At 56.3% G+C, this 21,900-nt stretch overlaps 1 protein-coding gene across 1 annotated transcript in view; it reads left to right on the forward strand.

Moving 5' to 3' along the window:
- Positions 1-21,900, forward strand: part of GLI2 (GLI family zinc finger 2) — a 186,046-nt gene that overhangs the window by 133,506 nt on the left and 30,640 nt on the right. Inside the window, exons 3-4 of the mRNA XM_007469662.1 lie at positions 13,645-13,847; positions 17,175-17,360. Coding sequence (XP_007469724.1) covers positions 13,645-13,847; positions 17,175-17,360 — 389 coding nt within the window. The remainder of the gene's footprint in view (positions 1-13,644; positions 13,848-17,174; positions 17,361-21,900) is intronic.

The following is a 21,900-nucleotide window of genomic DNA, read 5'->3' on the forward strand; positions in this document are numbered from 1 at the left end:
GAGCGGAAACCCCGTGTCAGCAGGAAGGCACGGAGGCCTGCCTCTGCCCATCCCACTGTTAGCCCCAGAGTTGCCCTTGTTCCAGTGAGGGGCCTCGACTCCCGGGCCCCTTTCAAATCACACACTAATGGACTCCAAAGCTGGGTAGAAATTGATAGCTCACCCCCCTCTAAGAAGACGAGATGTCTTATCTAAACTATTTGGGATTATCCATCTCGTTTTGACAGGCATCCAGGAAAGGAAATTCCACACACCACGTTGGCTGGCCAGGCCAGAGTGGAAGAATTCTCACCATGGAGGAGTTTCCCCGCATGTAGCCCACCCTCCGCCCAGGCCTGTTCTCCTTGCTTAAGCCCAGACCCCTAGGGAAGCCTAACGAAGCCCCAACCCCAAGACCAAGTGTCTCACGCCCATCCGTGGCTCCCCCTCCAGGCCCCTGCATTTGCCCTGTGATGAGACCGTCCCCATAAAGCCGTGACTTTCTGGAAGATTCTTCTCAGCTGTGCTCAGCCAAGGGTGGCTCCTCTTACAGATGTAGGACCCACATACCCAGAGGCTAGCTCACACCTCAGGTACCTGAGAGGGGGATGGCTAATCGGCGCGGCTCCCCAGACAGGTGGGTGGAGCCCACCACCTCCCCTCCACCCCCCAGCTCTGCACAAGTCATCCCTTTGCTAGGAGAAAAGGCTCCTTGATAACTTACTCTTGTTTTTTCTGCTTTTTTGGGTTTGTATGTTTGAAAACACGGATCACCTTCCCATCCTTGTACTCCGAGGAGAAGAAAGTGTGATAAAGGGTGGGTGACTGAATTAACCCCTATTGCCTGTGTGGCTAGAGCTTAACCAAGTCCATCTGTATGGCCTCCTTTGTAGGTGCAATTTTATAACCTAATTTCCCTACCAAAACATCAGTGTTTACTTAGTAAGAAATCTGCTCTTCATCAGCTGGACACAGTGATTTCTTTATTATGGGTCTGCCCTGCTTGGGGAGTGACAGCTGAGAGCTGGCGCTCAGCTAGGTCTGGCGGAACGTGCATGTCTGGGATGGGGACGGGGTGAGTGGAGGGTCGGAAGGATTGCATGTGTATACAGATGTGTGTCGGTCGCAGAGCAGGGTTAGGGTTAGGGTTAGAGTTAGGGTCTGGGGCTGGCCGGGAGGGAACCTGGCAGCAGAGAGTTGGAGCGGCCAAGATGAGCCCACTGGGTGACCCCGGAGACAACCACTGGACCCTCAAACCCTTCTAGCAGCCCACACAGGTTCTCCACAACAGCCCTGTGGTCTCTCCCCTCCCCACCCCAGAACCCCCGTCCGCTCGGCCAGCTTCTAACCAGAGGCCGGCTTCTACCCAGCCATCCTTTTTAAAAATCTGATCTTATTACACTGAAGACGTACAAAAGGATAGTAAAAGCATGGTTACGATGTAAAGAGTATTAATGACCATTGCCCCCTGCTCTGCCCGGGAACGAGGGATGTGCCAGCACCTTTGAGGCCCCGTGTGGCGCTCCAGGGTCCTGCCCCGGGGCTCCCCCTCCACCACCCTCTGGGACTTGGAGTTATCACCCCCTGCGTCTGTAACAGTTGTACCTGATGTCTGACTCTTGTAATAATACATTGTTTGGGTTTGCTCTGTGTGCTTTATATAAATAGGGCAATTCTATTCTATATAAATTGAATCATTGCAGATGGATTCTTGGGGAACCTAGTTTTCACGGGTCATGGAATGTTCCAAGGAATCATCCCATTGGTGCATGGGGCTCTTAATTCGTTAATTCTCACTGCTCTGAAGCAGTCTGGACTGACAGGCACCTGGGATGCGTCTGTGCTTTTGCTATTTTGAACATCATTGCAGTGAAAGCTCTAGCACCATCCTCCGGGACTCAACGTACCACCCATTCCTTAGAATAAATGTGTATTTGAGAATGAAGTTGCTGAGTCATGGGGGAGTCACGTTTTAACCCTCCTCGATGTTGCCAGATTTTTTGCCAAGCCACTCCCACCAGCAGTGTTTGAGGGCTCAGCCTGTTCCGCACCCTTGTTATCAGGGTGATGGCATCCACATTTTAATTTTTGCTTAAATGGCATCTCCTGTGATTCGATTTTTTTATTTCCCATATCACTAATGATGCTGACTACATCCTTTCATATGTTTCTTGGCCAATACTGTTTCCTGCTCGTGAAATGCCTGTTCAGCTGTTTTGCCCATTTTTCTATGGAGTTGTCTTTTTCCTATTGATTTGACTAAGCTTTTTATATATTAAGGCTACTCATTTTGCGGTTGGTCATCTCTGGTGCAAATATCCTCTCCCAGTCTGTGCCCAGTCTCTTTGCTCCCACGATGAAGTGTCTGGGTGACGGGAAGTTCCTGGTAAAACCCGGCTCAGGTTACCAACATTTGCTTCATGGCTTCCCCCATGTGCTCTCCCCCCACCCAGCTGTCTGGTCTGATCTTCAGCCCTAGGACTCTGCTACCTATTCCCCGATTTGACCCACCCTTTTTTCAGCTAGTCTCCTGTCTTGAAACACCAAGCCTGCACCACTCACTGCCTCCTTTCCATTCCTCTGTAAGAGTCGAGGCCCAGCTCAGGTGCCACCTCCTGCAGGAAGCCTTCTCATATTGCCCCAGCAGAGTGAATGAATCCTTTCCTTCCCACCCCTCTCTCTGCTCCAGCACCTTGTATACTGTTGGTAGGCTGCAGTCAGCGTCCATGCTCCCTCCCTGATCCCAGAGCTCCCAGCATGGTGATTTTGTTTTATTGGAGTATGGTTGATTTACAATATTGTGTTAGTTTCATGTGTACAGCAAAGTGATTCGGTTACATATATGTATTTTTCAGATTATTTTCCATTATAGGTTATTACAAGATGTTGAATATAGTTCCCTGTGTATGCAGTAGGACCTTGTTGTTCATCTATTGTATGTATATCAGTGTGTATCTGTTAATCCCGAATTCCTAATTTATCCCTCCCCCACCTTTCCTCTTTGGTAACCATAAGTTTGTTTTCTATGTCTGTGAGTCTGTTTCTGTTTTGTAGGTAAGTTCATTTGTATCATTTTTTTTAGATTACACATATAAGCAATATTGTATGGTATTTGTCTTTCCCTGTCTGACTTACTTCACTTAGTATGATCATTTCTAGGTCCATCATGTTGCTGCAAATGGCCTTATTTCATTCTTTTTTATGACTGAGTAATATCCCATTGTATATATGTGACACATCTTCTTTATCCATTCATCCATCGATGGACATTTAGGTTGCTTCCATGTCTTGGCTATGTACATAGTCCAGCGTTTGTGATTTTGTGGGGGTGTCTTTTTCCGAACAGCTTGTCATCACCATGGCCTCATGGACACTCATGCCCTTTGCTGAGATCTGTGCGTGGGAGGGGGGCTTCAGAGGCAGGGGAATGTCAGGGTTGACCAGACACCCCTGGTTCAGCACGTGTCAGTCAGGTTGGCAGCCACCTGCCCCACTTCCTGGGAGCGGGGTCCTGGCCGAGTCTTCCTCCAAGCTCCAGCTCCCCGCCCAGCACCATCAGAGGCCCATACTCTGAGGCTGGCAGAGGGAATGATGCATGACCACAGGAACAAAATCAGTGAATGGCCGGCTGCTTTGGTCCAGCTCCTCTTGACAGGTGTCCTTTTTGCTGGTTTTCAGAGCCTCCCCACGTGGACAGGGTGCAGCCCAGATGCACCAGAATGTGCAGGTTGGTCTCTGATTTGGGGAGAGGCAATTCTCCAGTGATTTCTAAGAGAATTCACTGCACCTCTCTTTACAGTTGCAGACCCCCTTAGTATATTTTGAAAAGGACTTAATTTCTGGAACTTTTTAAATTAATGTATGAAAAAGGTGGTAAGTAACCTTGCCAAGGTACAGTTTCATATACAAAAAAAAAAAAAAAGGAGACAAGCAAGAAACAAAAAAACCAACAAACAAAAGCCTTGAAGAGGGGACTTCCCTGGTGGCGCAGTGGTTAGGAATCCGCCTGCCAACGCAGGGCACACGGGTTCGAGCCCTGGTCCGGGAAGATCCCACATGCTGCAGAGCAACTAAGCCCGTGTGCCACAACTATTGAGCCTGTGGTCTAGAGCCCGCGAGCCACAACTACCGAGCCAGCGTGCCACAACTACTGAATCCCACGCGCCTAGAGCCCGTGCTCTGCAACAAGAGAAGCCACTGCAACGAGAAGCCCGCGCACCACAATGAAGAGTAGCCCCTGCTCGCCGCAACTAGAGAAAGCCTGCGCGCAGCAACAAAGACCCAACGCAGCCAGAAATAAATAAATGAGTTTATTTTTTTAAAAAAACCCTTGGAGAGGAGATTGAACTCCACCCAGCGGGGCGCGATGGAGCTCTGTTCCTATCTGTTCGTAGGCCAAGGGCAGCGGCCTTGCCGTGCAAGGGTGCCTGTGAGAGCAGACACGCGCCCGCCCTGCCTCCCGGGTGCTGAGGAGCCCCAGTTTGGGGAAGAGCAGCAAGGCCAGCTTTGAGGAATTCATTTGCTTTCTGGCACATCAGTGGGCCCGAGGCCACCTGCCCGGTGTGTCTGTGAAAGTGTATGCTTGGCCCTGAGCGGCTTGGGAACAGCAGAGGGTCCTGGCCTCCCCACGCTGAGCCCGCCGACCCCGCCCATGGCCCTGGGATCCTGGTGGGTGGTACATCTCAGCCCAAAGGCAGGACCGGTGCGTGCGAGCACGCACACGGTTCCCAGGGTGGGCAGGGTGGGTGTGTTGGGGTGTGTGCAGGGCGTGCTCAGCTAAGCTAAGGGAGGCTGGTGACCGTGTAATCTGGGCGGCTGTCGGGAAGGCACGCTCCAGTGCCCTGTGACGGGTGCCCTGTGACTTGGGGGATGGGACCTAGTGCTCGGGTGCCCTCCCAGCCTGGAGGGGAGCTCCTCCCTCTTCCTTGCCCACTGGCCACTGATGTAGCACCCACTGGGGGGCGCAGGGCTCCTCCAGGAAGTAACACGCCGCCCCTGCTCCCCGTAGACCTGACCTCGGAAGAAATGTGACAGTAATGACAGCAGTTCCTGCTGCGTCCCAAAGGCCTCCTCCACCCCAGCACAATAGGCACGACACACCTTCCTGGCTCCTAACGAGTTACCCCAAAGTCCGTGGCTTAAAACAACAGAAATTTATCCTCTCACGGTTCTGGAGATCAGAGTCCAAACAGTATCACTGGATCGAAATCAAGATGTCAGCAGGGCTGTGCTCCCAAAGCAGGCTCTGGGGGAGAGTCGCTTCCTGGCCTCTTGCACCCTCTGGGGGCGGCTGGCGCTCCTTGGCTTGTGGCCGCATCCCTCCGGCCTCCGCCCCACAGTTACAGCCTGCGCCTGGGGCTGCCTCTCCAGAGGGGAGACAGACCCCATGTGAGCTCATCGCCACATAACCAGCCAAGATGGACGTGCCCAGGGTCCAGGGAAGGAGCCATCCTCCGTGTCCGGGGCAGGGTGGGGATGAGGAGGAGTAGAGGAGTGGAGAAACAGGCAGGCGTCCAGGGCCAGCGCTGTGAGGAGTGAGTGAGGCAGGGCGCAGGACCAGAGAGGGGGCCGCCAGGGGCACGCGGGATGCAGCGGGGCACGGGTGCTGGACCTCGCAGACGTGTGGTCTCCTGCTGCCACGAAGGCCGTGGGTCACCCCTAGGCCAGGCGAGGAGAGGGTGATGCCCAGGGCCCTGGACCAGGCGAGGAGAGGGTGATGCCCAGGGCCCTGGACCAGGCGAGGAGAGGGTGATGCCCAGCACCCGGGTCTCAGTGTTCTGGTCCTGCTGTTCCCGCCGACCTCGCCATGGCTGTGCCAACTGTCGCTTTGGGTGTCAGTCATGCTGTCTGTGAAATGGGACGTGAAGGGCTTATTCGTGCCTGTTCTGGCCCTACTGCCCCACACAGGAAAAGGTCTTTGAACAAAGCCGCCAGAAGGAGTGCCTCTGGGTGGCCAAGGGTGCTTCCTCCCAGCCGCCGACCCCGCTTGGGAGAGAGTCTGGGTGAGTCAGCACCGCACTGTTCTCCCTCCTCTCCAAACAGGTGCAGTGGGTGGGGGCCAGGGGCTCGAATCTCTGCACATCTGTCCCCTCCTCTCCCCGAATTAAGGAGCACATTGGTTCCAGCTCCCGCGCCTTGGCTCAGGCTGTGCCGGGGGTCAGACACCCCCCCAACTCCTCCCATCAGCAAAGGCTCACTTTGCCCCCCAGCCCCGCCGCCCAGCCTGGCGGAAGCCAACGCCCTCTAGGAAAGCACCCCATCGGGCCAGAGCCCAGAGATGGTGCCCGTCCTCAAGGGTCTAGGCATGCTCTCTCAGGCCCAGCCAGCTCAGGCTGAAATACACATGGACGTGCAGGGTTCCCAGCACCCTGGCCTGCCCTTTCATCTGCCTGCAAAATTTTTTGTGCCAGCACACGGGAAGGGGCCTGGGGCTGGATGCTGGGGGACGCAGGCTGGGGCCACTCCACCACCCTCTGACTTCCTTCCATTCGCTCATCTGTTAAATCTAAGAAAAGAGATGGTGGACACAGGCCGAGCACCTACTAGGCACCCAGGAACGCAGCATGCACTTTCCGCACTGAGCTCTTTCCCCCACCCGCCCCATCCTGCCAGCCAGGGGGGGGCGGATACGACTGAGGCCCACAAGCAGGGACAGAGCCGCAATTCACGCCCAGAGTCCAGGCTCTGCTCGCCTGTGTGAGCAGCTCCCCTCCGCCTGCGTCCCTGCTCCCAGGGTCCAGCTGAGGCCGTGTCTGCAGAGGGACACCAAGCTGGGCTTGTCAGGGGCAGAAACAGCTGTGGCGGGAGCTTGCCTGTCTGTGCGTTCGCTCTTGGGGACGTCTGAGGGCTGAGTCTGCCTTCCCAGAGTCAGAAAGGCGCTCGGCCCCTTACAGCTCTGCAGCCTCGGGTGAGGCTCCTAACTGCCCCGAGCCTTGGGGTTCCTCCTCTTTGCAATGGGGGCAATACGACCTGCCTTGTGGAGTTGCTGGACATGCTGCACGCCATTGGCGTCCAGCGAATGTTGACCACGTGCTCAGGAATAGTGTCCCCGGCAGCGCCCACTTAGGCTGGAACGGCAACCGGCCAGCTAGGTCTGCACTTGCTTGGTCCCTTTTCCTTTCTTCGCCCGGCTGGTGGCCTAGCCCTGAAATCTTGTCTGGGGTGGTCAGCAGGGCCCTCCCAAGAGGGAAACAGGAAAGAGCCTGCTAAGGAGAGGCCCTTTGCTGGGCTTGCCTCCAGGGAGGAGGACACACACACACACACACACACACACACACACACACACACACACACACACACGTGCACGCGCACGCGTACACACACACACACACAAATGGAAGGGCCAGCATAGCTGCCCGTGCCGTCCAGCAGCTATGGGCAGGATGCCTGCGGGCCAGAGGGTGCACAGGCCCGAGGAACTACGGCTTGGGTCTGCCTTGCAGGAAGTCGGGCCCCTGGATCACTCCGGGCAGGGGAAGGCTGATTAGTCAAGGCTCGCCTTGACAGGCCCTGGCAGTTGCCTAAGACAGAAAAAGTCAGCTGAAACTGGTTGAAACAAACAAACAGATGCATTGGCTCAGAGAACTGGAAAGGCCGAGGGTACCAGCTTCTGGCAAAGCCAGATCCCTCTCCAGGGGCTCAATTCAAAAAACTGGTTCCACGGCGTTCAGCTCTGATGTCTGTGTATCATCTCTGTTCCTGGTCTCTCCCTTCAGGGCCCCCAGTGGCTCCACCCACACAGCAACCTCTGTGGACAGAGCATACTTCTTTCCCCAAGATTTCAGCCAGAGGGGCTGTCTGAGGCACATGCCCATCTCTGATGGTGCCCGGGGATACGGAATGTCTGATCATCAGGGCACAGGCTACATGGCGCCCACCCACAGCAGAATAAGGGAAGTGGGTCCAACACAGATCCGGCCCAAAGCTCTCTGTGGGCTCTGCTGCTCCCCCCAAGATATAACCTTCGCACACACATTCTTATGCTCTAGCCTTTCCCTGCACTTGCTGCTTCCTTTATTTGCAATGTGCTCGTGAGCTCCTATTCATCCTTCAGAGCCCAGCTCAAGGTCACCTCCTCTGAGGAACCTTCAGGCAGAGTTAGGGAATTTGTTCCTCTGCTGCAATCTTTAAACTGAATTGTGTTTGTGCCTCTTCCACTTGGGCTCTGAGCTCCCTGCAGGTCACTGGGAACAGAGCAAGGGCTTGGGGCAATTTTCTTGGGAAGATTAACAAATATGGGAAGAAACAGTTGATAGAGTCAGGCTCCGATGAGCTCAGAGCTGGACCAAAGGGTAGAAGGCAATGCATAAAGGTAGTGTCCAAGCCGAGCAGCCTGCAGAAAGGCTGACTTTGCCGGTCCAGTTGACTGAGGCCTGCAAGCGTGTGAGTGAGCACGCGTGTGTGCCTACAGCCCGGGAGAATGTGACCATCTTTTAAAATGAGCTCACACATCTGGTCCCTCCTCCCATCCTCAAGGTCCCTTCCTTGAGCCTCTGCCCAGTTGCCAGAATTCAAGGCCTGGATGGGCCACGGCTAAGACCAGGGTCGGGATCCCACAGCCCACAGCGTGGAAATGGAAGAAGAAAGGGAGGCAGTGGCTGAGGGGTGGCCTGAAGCAGCAGCTCCGATTTCACGGCATCTGCCTTGCCTGGTAGGTCCGATGGCACTGTTCTTGGTTCCCCAGCACTGATAGCGCCGCCTGTGTGGGGACTGTCTTGTCAGGCGGGATGGGGCAAACGTCCAAGAAAGAGAGCAGCTCTGGTCCCTGAAAGACCAGCCTTGAAGGGTGGCTGTGTTGCTGTGATTTCAGGGCTGCTGGGAAGGCCCCTGGTCCCTCAGATGCATCCCTAATGCTTCAAATTCTGCCATTTGAGATTCATTCCTTCTGCTTTGTTCGGTCTGTTAAAACGACCGTCTCCTGGAACATTTGTGACCCTGGAGCCTATCAGTCCTTCACAACACAGTGTGAGGGAGAGGCTCCCTCTCCCTCCTGAAAGCTGACTTGATTGTACGTGGTGATGGGATGGGGGTGGGGGTGGGGGGAGGATAGAGGGAGCTGGAGCGGGGTGGGGGATGGGGGGTAGGTTCTTTTCTTCCACCTCCCGCCAGAGCCCCGCTCGCTCACAAAACGTCACAGTCATGAAGAGCACCCGCTTCTCCCCCGGGGGACGGGCCCAGGTACAGGCTCGAGTCCAGACCCGCCTGGATTGGTTGTGGTTCCGATACTTGCTCTCTGAGTGGCCTTGGGCAAGGGACCTAGCCTTTCTGAGAGTGTTTTCATCTGTAAAATGGGCATAAGGTGTCTACTTTGTGGATTTTTTAATTTAGGTTAGTAAACGAAATGCATGCATGTGACCCCGTGGCAGCTGGCACCCAGTGTTGAGGAAATGCCAGGTCAGGGCACAGCTGAGCGGTGCTATGCAGAGGGGACATCTAAGGAGGCTTCCCAGAGGAGGTGTCTCAACAGTCGTCTGTAGCTGTGTTAATGGGCCTGTTGTCTTGGGTCCCGCAGGCCCAGGTCAGCAGACACTGCGCACCCCGAGCTGGCTTGTTGCTGAAAAGGGAAGGGAAGGGGCTTAATGCTGTGAACCCCCACCATGTGCCCAGCGCTGGTCTTTGTCTACCACCTGGAAAGGCACCAGAGGGGAACAGCATCCTGGCCGCGGCCACCCAGCTAAATGGGAAGGATCGGGGTTGGCCCTGTCCCACCGCTTCCAGACGCCGACCTGGGTCCCCCTGGACAGCCTCCAGAACCCAGCTGTGCTCTGTGTTGCCAGGACTCACCTTTGCTTCTGTACCCCCTGGGAGGCTCTGCTGGCCCAGACCCCACTCCCAGGCCTGGCACTGGAAGGGCAGGGGCTGTTCTGTGCACCCTTTCATCGGCTCTGTTGTTACCTAACCCACCTCACGGCCATACCCTGTCGAATCTTCTTAGGGGCAGGCAGTGGCCTCTCCGAGCTTCCTGCTGTGTCACACCAAGGGAACAAGGAGTCCTCGACTGTTCCCTGTTGGGGCAGGGAGAGCCTGGGCTGAGGGCGGCACCGTCCCAGCAGTGAGGCAGCTTGGGTTGAGTCCCGGCCCGCGTCTCTGGCCACACGACTGGTGGGGTGACCTCTGTCTCCGGACGCAGAGCCCTTGTGGGTGAGGTGCATTGTTGGTGCCAGAGTCTTCACGTCTCCTCCCGGCAGTCATCAGGCTGGCCATCACCACGGGCTGCTGTTCTGAAGTCGGCATCCCTGTGGGGAGGGGCGCGGCCTGGAAGAACCTCGAGCTCCTCTCCGTTTCCTTGGGGAATCATGTGATGGGAAGAGGGGATAACAGAGGCCACTCTCCTCTGAAGGGTGGTAGCAGAGGTGTAGAGATCAAGGTCCCAGCTTCTCAGCATGGGGACTCGGCCCGCACCTGCCACCTCCGGGCCCAGCTGCTGAGGCTGCACGGATTCCAGCCCCGCCAGGCAGCCCCACAGCGGGGTGCACGTTGCCACGACAAGACCCCCTCCAGCCTCCTGTTTGGCCGGTGGGATGGGAGTCACCTTGGACAGACCAGGGCCACCGTGGACCCTCCATGTGTTCCTTTAAATCCCCACATAATCACTGGCTTGTCTTGTGGGGCCTTAGCTGTGGTCCTTGCACCCCACAGGGTGACGTGTTGCTAGGGAGGCCTGGCCAGGCCACTTAGGGCCACCAGCTTCAGTAACGCAAGGCTGCCCTGCCCTCGAACCTGGCCAGCATCTTGTGGGCCCTGAAACCTACCCTGCCTTGAGTGCCCAGTGGTGGACCAAGGCTCTGGGGACAGGAGATGCATCACTTACTCACTTTTCTCCCCTGTGGCCTCTGTGGCCCAAAGCGGAGCCACTGCTTTGGTCCCTGGCCCTCGGTGCAGTTTCCTCACAGGTGGCCTGGCCTCTAATGGCGGCTTGTGAGTGAGGATAGCTGGAGGCTGTGACTGATGGCAGAGGCTCCCTTCTGCCAGGCTCAGTGCCTGGTTCACAGACGTGTCACCATCACTGGCTCTGAAGATACCTCTGAACACCCGCGGGATAACAGTTGCCTGCCAGATGCTTGATGCAGCGGTGCCTGGGACACGCCCTGCTCCCTGGTTGCCTGGGAAACACACCTGCCCACCTAAGATGGGAACCATGCCCCCCAGGGGGAGCAGAGACCTCATGCCAGGGGAAGGGGTTTCTGGGAGAGCACCACTGAACACCAGGGTCCCTTGACCCAGGCTTGCAGGGAAGAGAAGGAATTGCCCTGACGAGGTATAGGGTACAGGTGGGCCAAGAATTGGCATGGGCGAAAACACCACAGCGTGGAAGTGCCCCAGCGGGTTCATTGGATCTGCACACCTGTCGCAATTACATCTGCAAAAGCTCAAAAATAAAGTAGCAGAATGCACACACCCAGGCCTGTAGAGCGGCCTCTGAGCACGGAGCTTGTGTAACCCGGATGTTAAGACATCTGGATGTCACCTGTTTGGGTCCTGGTTCGCACTGTGTCATAAGCACAGTTTTCATGCCCTGTTGCACATAATCAGTAATTAGCTCTGGTGTGCTCCAGCCCATGGACAAGTCATGCCCTCTCTGAAGTAACCGGTTCAGCCCTGTGACAGCACTTTTTCACACATCCGACGTCAAGGTTTTGAGGGCTTCCCAGGCACATCTGGATTTTGCCCTCAAAGTGTGGTACTAATGCTGTAATAACAGCACTCACTTATTGACTGGTGGCTGTGTCTCAGGCACCATTTGGGGGACTTTCATCCTCATGGCAACCCTAGGAAATGGGCACTGTTGTTATCCCCATTTTACAGATGAGGAAACTGAGGCTTGGTGAGGTTAAGTTACTTGCTCAGCGTAACTGAGCTGATGAAGGCTAAGGTTCTTTTTTAAAATTTTTATTGAAATATAGTTCATTTACAATGTTCTGTCAGTTTCAGGTGTACAGCAAAGTGACTCAGTTTTTTATATATATATATATATATATATATATATATATATATATATATATTCTTCTTTTTAAGATTCTTTTTCATTGTAGGTTATTACAAGATAGTGAGTATAGTTCCCTGTGCTATACACTGGGTCCTTGTTGTTTATTTATTCTATGTATAGTAGAGTGTATCTGTTAATCCCAAACTCCTAATTTATCCCTCCCCTTACTTTTCCTCTTTGGTAACCATAAGTTTGTTTTCTATGTCTGTGAGCCTATTTCTACTTTGTAAATAAGTTTATTCGTATCATTTTTTTAGATTTCAAATATAAGTGACATCATATGGTATTTGTCTCTGTCTGACTTACTTCACTTTGTATGATAATCTCTAGGTCCATTCATGTTGCTGCAAATGGAATTATTTCATTGTTTTTTATGACTGAGTAATATTCCGTTGTATATATGGACCACATCTGCTTTATCCATTCATCTGTCAATGGACATTTAGGTTGTTTCCATGTCCTGGCTGTTGTAAATAGTGCTGCTATGAATATTGGGGTGCGTGCACCTTTTCAAATTAGTGTTTTCTCTGGATATATGCCCAGGAGTGGGATCGCTGGGTCATACGGTAGCTCTATTTTTAGTTTTTTAAGGAACCTGCATACTGTTCTCCATTGTGGCTGAGATTCTCATGCAGGTTGGTCTGATTTGAACACATACTCTTTGCACTGTGTCAAGTCACAGAGAGGCCGGCCCCTATTTTCTGAAAAATCGAAAATGAAATCTTTAGATTTGGTTCCAGTGACTTAGTTGTGCTTTCACAGCAGCTTCCCCCAGTCTGATTTTTACTTTCATATGGGCAAGTTTTGGAGTAGATGACCTCAAAATACCCCTGTAACTAACATGCTAACAGCTGCTTGGAGGCCCCCGGGGAGCAGGCCTGTCCTTCTGTTGAGCTGAGCAGGTGCCTCCTGGAGGGCTGACCATAGAAATGGGCCGCGGCCACACCAGCCCTAGCCCAGGGGACCATGCCAGCTGCGTGCCCGATGGTCAGTGGGCGTCAGAGAAGGGATACTCTGGGAACATGAGAAGGAGTTCCATGTAAGGAAAGCTAGAATGATATTCCAAAATTTTCATGACGGCTCAGCGTTTCCAAACGCTCCTTGAATCCTGATCTTTTCTTTTACAGCCGATCCCGTGGCTGAGTGCTTCACTGCAGGGGTTGTCCCACGGAAGCCCCAAATTCTCCATCTTTCAGGGCATCTCCTGATTTCTCTTTTCCTCAGTTCTGTTAGGAAGATGAGCTCTTTGTATCTTCCCCCTGGTGTTAGTATTTTCACGATCTGTTTTTCATACCAGTTGGTAGGATGCGGGCATTTGTCCATTTCGGAGACTTACTTGTTAATGCGTCTGGTCCTGAGCAGGCACCAGGGAAGCAGTGGTGACAACTCGCAGAGCAGGCGTGCCGAGCTTGTGGTCCAGCAAATCCAGCTCCGTGTGTGTAGAATTCCATCACCAACATGAGACGGGTGGGTGGGCAGCTGCACCAGCCCCGGGAGCTTTCCACCTGCATTTCCTGGCTAGTGTATGAGATTTGAGACTCTGTATGAGGGTGACCAGGGGATGTTGGCGAATAAATAAAGGTGCAGCTGCCCGTTTGGTTCTGCTCCTTAACGGGGTTCCCTGGGCATCCTCCTGGGTGGGCCACACCTTCTTAAAACGTTCCCCTTTGTCTCTGCAGGCCTCCCGCCCTGACTGGCAGCCCGGTCATCTCGGATATCTCATTGATCCGACTTTCCCCACACCCTGCCGGCCCTGGGGAGTCCCCCTTCAACGCCCCACACCCGTACGTGAGCTCCCACATGGAGCAGTACCTCTGCGCTGTGCACAGCAGCCCCACACACCCCGCCATCTCTGCGGCCAGGGGCCTCAGCCCTGCGGACGGTGAGTAGGGAGGGCCTGGGGCAGCGGGGTGGGGGGAGGGGTGCTAACTCTAATGCTGGTCATTCCTCAGCCGCTGTCCGTAGGATGGTCAGTGGCTGGCCTTCCTCCCTGCCCCCCATCAACAGTAGGTCTTTCGATAAATGAGTGGTCCAAGACAAGGGAACCAGGGGTGCCTTGGTTTTTGCACTCGTTAAAGAACTATTCGTAGGACTTCTCAGGTGGCGCAGTGGTTAAGAATCCGCCTGCTGATGCAGGGGACATGGGTTCGAGCCCTGGTCCAGGAAGATACCACATGCCACGGAGCACGTAAGCCCGTGCGCCACAACCACTGAGCCTGCGCTCTAGAGCCCGAGAGCCACGACTACTGAGCCCATGTGCCACAACTACTGAGCCTGTGCTCTAGAGCCCACGAGCGCCAACTACTGAGCCCATGTGCCGCAACTACTGAGGCTGCGCGCTAGAGCCCGCGAGCCACAGCTACTGAGCCTGTGCTCTAGAGCCCATGAGCGACAACTACTGCGCCCACGTGCCACAACTACTGAAGCCCACGTGCCTAGAGCCCATGCTCCACAGCAAGAGAAGCCACCACAATGAGAAGTCCATGCACCACAACCAAGAATAGCCCCCACTTGCCGCAACTAGAGAAAGCCTGCACGCAGCAACGAAGACCCAACGCAGCCAAAAATAAATAAAAAATAAATAAATTTATGAAAAAAAGAACTATTCATAAACAGCCTTGGCATGCAAATTACATAATAAGAATGGTGACGTCTGTCTATTCATGGAGGTCCTATCTTAGGTGAGAATTACTTGGTTACAAGATGCCAAAGTCTGCAGAAGCTGGTGTTAAGCAGAGTAGGTGTTGTATCGGGATGTCTCAGGTTCCCCGCCAGAGCAGAAAGAAGGCAGAGCTGGGCAGGTTTCTGTCTGCATCTCTGGCAGGTCAACGCATGGCCTCTAAATGGGACCCCAGCCCCAAGGCTCCGGGGTGACCACCAGTGACTTTGTGTCCCTCCTGAGAGGATGCTGAGTGGCCCAGCTCAGTCAGATGGCAACTGTGTTCAATTCATTTGAGACAGAAAAGGGCAGAGTCACAAAGAAAAACCAGACAAGGTGAATGGCTGCAACCGTGGGACATGAAGATGGCCAGCCAGGATGGGGCCATTCAGAAATGGCCCTTCACCACTGCTTCTGGCCCTGAACTCTGCGTGGGCCCCCGAGTGGCCACGACCAATCCGGGATGCGCCAAAGGGTGTGACACATCCACACAGAGCCCGTGTCTCCCGGGAAGTGGGCCGGAGCTCCCCAGCCTCTCCTGGCGGTGCAGGCCAGGGTCCAGACACTGCTCCTGCCTTGAAGTTCACACGTGGTGCAGCGGGCGGCATGGTGCCCTCAGGAAGATACGTGCATGTCCTAAGCCCTGAACCCGAGAGCGTGGCCTCATGTGGAAAAGGGCCCTCTGCCGATGTGGTTAAGTTGGCGATTCTGAGTCGAAGAGATCATCCTGGAGTATCCACGTGGGCCTTAAATCCAATGACAAGTGTCCTTATAAGGGACACATAGATAAGAAGACAACGCAAAGATGGGAGTGATGTGGCCACAAGCCAAGGAAGCTGGCAACTCCCAGAAGCTGGAAGAGGCAAGCAACAGGTTTTCCCCTAAAGCCTCCGGAGTGGGTGGCCCTGCTGACACCTTGATTTTAGACTTCTGGCCTCAAGACCTGAGGGAGAATAAAAATCCATTTTCACAGCAGTTAGCAGCAAGCCTGTACTAACTTGTCACAGCAGCCTGAGGAAACTAATACACACGGAGACGGGGCGGTCCCCTCGAGGCCTGGGTCAGGGAGGGCCCTGAGAGACGTCTATAGGAGGGTCGAGGAGCAGAGGCAGGGTCTGCCAGACCAGACTGTGTGTGTGTGTATGTATGTGTGTGTGAGAACAGTGGGCCCTCAAGGAAGGCTTCAGCAAAGAGGCACAAGCAAGAAGGGGGAGAGGCGGGCATTTCAGGCACAGGCAGGCCAGGCAGAGGCCGCGGGGCTGCAGGCTAGGGCTGTCCCTAGAGGATAGAGCGGGAGAGGGAGAGGAGGAAGGGAAGGGTGATGGCTTCCACGGACCGGCTGCTTCCCTCTGCCCGGACTGTGTGCATCTCCTTTGACACCTGCCAAGACTAATAGCAGGGAGACCAGTTCCCGGCCTCTGGATTCAAACTCCCTGCTGTGTGGCCTTGGGCAGCATCTTTATCTCTTTAAGTGCCAGAGTCCTCATCTGCTGAGGGGATCAGCTCATGGTGTGATGCTAGTGAAACCAGAGAGTGGATGTGATCCCCTCAGCCCTGTGACTGCACCCACCCGGCAGAACGCCCAGCACAATGTTGGCTGATGATATCTTTTTTTTTTTTTTTGCGGTACGCGGGCCTCTCACTGCTGTGGCCTCTCCCGTTGCGGAGCACAGGCTCCGGACGCGCAGGCTCAGCGGCCATGGCTCATGGGCCCAGCCGCTCCGCGGCATGTGGCATCTTCCCGAACTGGGGCACGAACCCGTGTCCCCTGCATCGGCAGGCGGACTCTCAACCACTGCGCCACCAGGGAAGCCCTGTCATTTTTAATAGTAATTTGACTGGTGGGTATTATTACCCCCATTTTACAGATGGACAACTGAGCCAGCTCAGAGAGGTGGCACCTTCTTAATTTTGCACACCTGGTAAAAGCCAGGACCCCCGAGGGGTATGTTTGGTTTCCAAGCCCCCCTTTAACTAACACCACACCCCTGAGTGCCAGGCCCCCTCAGGATACTCTGAAGTTCATCCTCCCGGCCTCTTTGCTAAGCCCCGGCGGGGCTGAGTGCGGGACTGGAGGTGGACCGCCCGCCCAGGTTCTGACAGGCGAGGAGCTTTATCTGGCCAGGGCGGGCGAGCGCTCGCCTGCCATCCCGCTTCGAGTGCTGAGTGAGTCTGACCTGGCGCCCAGCTGTCTGGCCACCCTGGCACCTCCGACTGCGTCTTCTTTTTCCTTTGGAGACTGTGCCGGACCACGGACCCTGGAGCTCCGGGCGTCTGTGGGGCTGGGAGAAGGAAGCAGTTGTTTACGGCTTTGAGCAAGTGGAGGAATGTGCGGGCTGGGATCTGGCTGCCCCATCAGCAGAAACAGCCCCGCCCCAGCCGGCCGCTCGGGGCTGAGCAGGGACGGCGGGGGAGGGGGACCCAGGGATGGGGTGGGGGGGCAGGGGAGGGCTGCAGGGCCCGGAGGGGCCTCCTCGGGCCAGGTGCGTGTTTCTCTTCTTTCTGGCCGGGTTCTGACAGTTTCTTCCTCTCCCTCCCTCCTGCCCGCAGTTGCCCACGAACACCTGAAGGAGAGGGGCCTGCTTGGCCTCCCCGCTCCAGGCACCAACCCCTCAGACTATTACCACCAGATGCCCCTCATGGCAGGCCACCCCACGCCATATGGGGACCTGCTGATGCAGAGCGGGGGTGCGGCCAGTGCACCCCATCTCCATGACTACCTCAGTCCAGTGGATGGTGAGTGCTGGGCCAGGGTGGGTGTGGTGAGCAGGACAGGGGCTGACGGCCCCCCTGAGGCCGAGGAGGGTGCTTGTTGCTCCTTTTGTGGTGGGGGGGAGCCCAGTGGAGGAATGTGGGGTTTACCCCAATCCCTGCCATGACTGCTGTCCTTGGGGGACTGCGTCTGAACAACACGCACAAACACTTAGTGAGTCATCACGGGCCAGGAAGTGTTGTAGGAACTGCAGTCACTCCAGGGAACAAAAGGGACTCATCTCTGCCTTCATGGAACTTACTTCCAGCTTAGTGGGGAGAGACGAACAATTCAGGAATGGGGTTAGGAGCATTGGGTGGATGAGGGTGCCATCTTGAAAGAGGAAATCAAGAAATCCTCACTGAGAAGATGATATTCAAGCCAAAAATTGAAAGGGATGAGCCATGCAGAAATAAGCCAAAGAGTGATACAGGCAGGAGAGACAGCAAGTGCAAAGGGCCTGAGGCCGCAGTGGGCCTGCTGGGATCCAGAAAAGCCCGGGAGGCCAGCGTACCTGGTACCCAGTGAGTGAAGGGGCAGTAGGGTAGGGCCAGAGTTCAGGGGCTCGCTGTGCCGGTCGGTCAAGGCTTGTGAAACTTTGGCTTTCATGCAGAGTGAGGTGGGGCGTGTGGAGGGGGTCGGACAGAGGAGGAATGAGACCGGACTTACTCTTAAAAGGAATTCCGTTCTGGCTGCTGGTCGGAGAACAGATTTAGGGGCAAGGTGGAAGCAGGCCGTCCAGCTGGCAGAGGTGGGAGGAGCGGTCATGTTTCAGATGGATTTTGAAGGAAGAGCCACAGGATTTGTTCCTAGATGGGATGTTGAGTCAGGGAGGAAGGAAGGCATTGAGGACAACACTGGGGCCTCAGGCCTGAGTAGTTGGGAGGACAGAGTTGTCAGTAACTGAGCCGGGAGGCTGCAGGCCGGGCACGTTTGGGGGCGCGGCTGGTTGGGCGTTCTGGGGTGATGAGGTGCCTGGTGCCCATGAGGTGCCAAGTCCCCCGTCCACCCCCAGCCATCCTCACAGCTGCTTTTACAGGGGCAACTGCACCCTAACCACGAGCCAGCCCCTGGGGTCAGATGGAGCCGCCTCCCCAGTCAGCACTGCTCCACCTGCTGGTCCTGGAGCTCATCCCAGAGACCCCCAGGGATCCAGGCCAGGCAGCAGGGCTGGAAGCCACAGCGAGGGGCCGGCAGGCGGCTCCTGCAGATTTATCCTCCTCAAGCCCTTTTTCACTCCCTGGTGGCAGGGAGCAGACAGAGACCTGCAGGAGACCTGCTGGGTTGCAGGCAGTCCCGTGGGGCCAGGCAGGGCTGCAAGACTCGGGGGGGGCCCCTGCACCCCTCAGCCACCTCCCATCCCCCAGTCCTCCGCCCTGGGCATCCAGTCCACACCAGCCACTGCAACTCCACCTTATCGGCTGGGGGAACCCCTGCACCCCTCAGCCACCTCCCATCCCCCAGTCCTCCGCCCTGGGCATCCAGTCCACACCAGCCACTGCAACTCCACCTTATCGGCTGGATCAAAGCCAAGCCCCTCACTTCCTAAGGCCTGGCTGAGATCTCACCTCCTCCGGGAAGTCCCTCTGGATGCCCCCTCCCTCCCCTCCTTTCCTTGTGACCAGCCAGGATTCTTGACCTCCTCAATCAATAGAAATGGACTAGAGGCCAGACAGGAAATTCAGGCAAGGCTTTATGGGGGCTCCTGCTGCAGCAGGGTGGGGGGAGGGCGAGAACAACTCACAAGGTTCCCTTCCTCGTTTGCTCCCCGAGGTGGGGAGAGCTGGTTCCCTATATGGGGTGAGGATGGGGGTGTGTCGGGGGGAGGGGTGGCTCAGGTGCTCTGCCCACCCCTTTGGCGGTGCTGAGTGCAGGGGGCATGGGCAGTACATGCTTTTGCTCCAGGCTCCTCAGAAGTGGCAGTTGGGTTTTTGATCTTTCTGTATCTTGTTGTCCATAATTTGCCCCAGCAGCGCATATACACAAGTTGTTTTTAGTCCCTTATAGATTCTCTGTATTTTGTTGCTCAAGAAGATGTTTGCCCAGGTGCAAGCACTGCAGCAGAGGGTCCCAGGTCCCACCTGTCTCACCGTCTCTCTGCCCTGCTCACCTCACACTTACAGGGGCCACCTCGAGTGGTCCCTAAGCACCACTCCCCTGCAGCGTTCCCTGCCCTCCCCCACAGGAGTGTCACTGGGGAGGAGCACGGCAGTCCTCCCAATGCCAGCTCTGTGGGTTTTGTCCCGTGTCACCCTCAGCCTGCCCTGAAGGGAACCCACAGCACGACCAAACCATGCCAGCAGAATCTGGTCCCTGGGTCTGTCTCGCCCCCGTGTCTTCCCCAGGATGGTGTTTCGTCCAGGGCGGGCACACAGCGTAGGGGTGCAGTGAGGCCTGTCGGCCCCCAGAGTGCATAAATCTACATGCTTTTCTCTCTCCTCCCCTTAACAGCCCTACAGGTGCCCCCCACAGGGAGTGGGAGGGCCCTGGGGAGGACATGTGCGCTTGCTACTCACCACAGTTAGAAACCAGACAGCGGCGACAATACAGGGCATAAAGGTTGCTGCCATGGTCCAAATGTCAGATTTCCCAAGCGATGTCCGCCTTCCAAGGCCTTGGGCTGGGTGGCACCAGGCCAGCCGGGCAGACACAGGGAAGCCATGGCCGAGGGGTCTGGTCAGGCAGGTGTCCCCAGAGGGCGGGAGAGGCCGAGTCAGCACATGTGAGCGCCCGCTGTGTGCACATGTGAGAGCATCCACGTGAGGTCTGCCTGTGTGCCGTGCCTTTATGCACACTCCCCGGGTGACTCCCCTCAGCCCCCTTCCGAGGCCAGAATTACCATCCCTGCCATAAGATGGGCTCCCTGGGGTTCCCAGCATCCAGGGAGTTGCCCAGGCCGCAAGTCAGGGTTCCAGGCCCCGCTCCGTCTGTCACCAGCATCACGGGCTCTCCCTCATGCACACCGCCCCAGGCAGCACAGCACATCTGAGGGGCCCCGTGAGCCATGGCCTCGGGGAGAGCCCAGTGGGCAGAGCAGCTGGGCTGGAACCAGCGTGCTGCAGGGATGGTGGTGCTGCGGGCAGGTCTAGGCCGCGCCGGCTTGAGCTGCGTCCTCGCTGGGACAGCTGGTGCTGCTGGGACCCGGCGGGGCCTGGACGGTGATGCCCTGCATGCTGTGTGAGTGTGGCTCAGTGCCAGGTTTACAGTCGGTGCTGCATGCGTGCTGGTTCCTATCTCCTTCCATCGGTATCCTTGCCCTCTTTCAAATCTACCACCTCCTGCAGGGTTTTGTCTGCCGATTGTCGGCACCACCGTCCACCCCGTGTTTGGGCCCCATGCCACACATCCTCCCGGACACCTTTTCCTCACCACCAGCCCACCCCCCGTCCCCAGGCCAGCCCACCCGAGACCTGCCAAGTCTGCCTTCTCAGCACCCCCGCCGGCCATCCAGTCCTGTGCCAGCTCCCAGCTCAGCCTCCCTCCGCCCCTCCCATCACCCTCGGGGTGAAACCCAGACTCGACCACATGGCCAGCGGCCTTCCCTCCAGCCTGTCTCTCTCCACCTGCGCCCCTGCGCCCGTCCACCATCCCCGCAGGCTGGCCTCGTTCTGTCCTGCACCGGGTCCCAGGACTCAGGTCAGCCAGCACTTCTCCCGGGCCACCGCCCGCATCAGCTCCCCTTGGGCTCTGCATCTCCCTCCGCCCAGCTGCAGGACCCGTGGGGCCCCAGCTGTAACTGGCTGGCCCTCTGTCTTCACAGACCCAGAGCCCCGCAGGTCCAGGAGCACCTGCCAAGGAGCAGGGCTCTGTGATTCTGGGGGGAGGGAGGGAGGGAGCAGCAGTCACAAAAGAACCTGGGGTAGAAACATGCAAATGAAACAGAAGAAACTGTGCGAGGCCAGCAGCTGTCGGCCTGCTGGGAGCCTGGAAGGGGACAGGCAGCTTTGCTCTGGGGCGCTCCGCGTTTGGCAGTGTCTGGGCTGAGCGTCTGAGACACGGGGGTCCGGCAGTCGTGAGGAGGTGGGGTCACCAGTGGGCGTGGGAGCCGCCCGGATGAACTCAGCATAGCCCCCGACATCCTGTCTCCGCCTTGGTCTTGAGGGTGTGATGGGCTTCAGGCGCAGAGCGGAGCTTCACCACCTCCATCCAGTCTTGGTCTGGACGGACACATGGGTTTCTCGGGCTGAGGTGGGGGTTGGTGAGACCCAGGGATTTTCACAAACCCCTGTGAACATCAGGAACGGGTGGTTTCTTTTCCTTTGTTCCCCATCACTTACCTCCAAGGAAATCAGAGTGAAGCCCAGCATGAATTCCTGTATTTGCCGTTACTTAGTTTTTTTCCAAAGCAGTTTCAGCCAGAACTTTTGCGCCCGCTATTTAAAGTTTTAGGCGTTTCTGTGCAGCTCCGATGCCTACGGGGCCCCGAGAGACTCGGGCCCAGGCCTGCGCCCGGCTGAGCCCAGACCTGCCTCTGGGTGTGTGTGGGTGGGGGGGGGGGGCCCCTGGCCGGGGGAACTGGGAAGC

This window comes from Lipotes vexillifer, unplaced genomic scaffold (genome assembly GCF_000442215.2).
Source record: "Lipotes vexillifer unplaced genomic scaffold, Lipotes_vexillifer_v1.1 scaffold1607, whole genome shotgun sequence".
Lineage (NCBI taxonomy): Eukaryota > Metazoa > Chordata > Mammalia > Artiodactyla > Lipotidae > Lipotes > Lipotes vexillifer.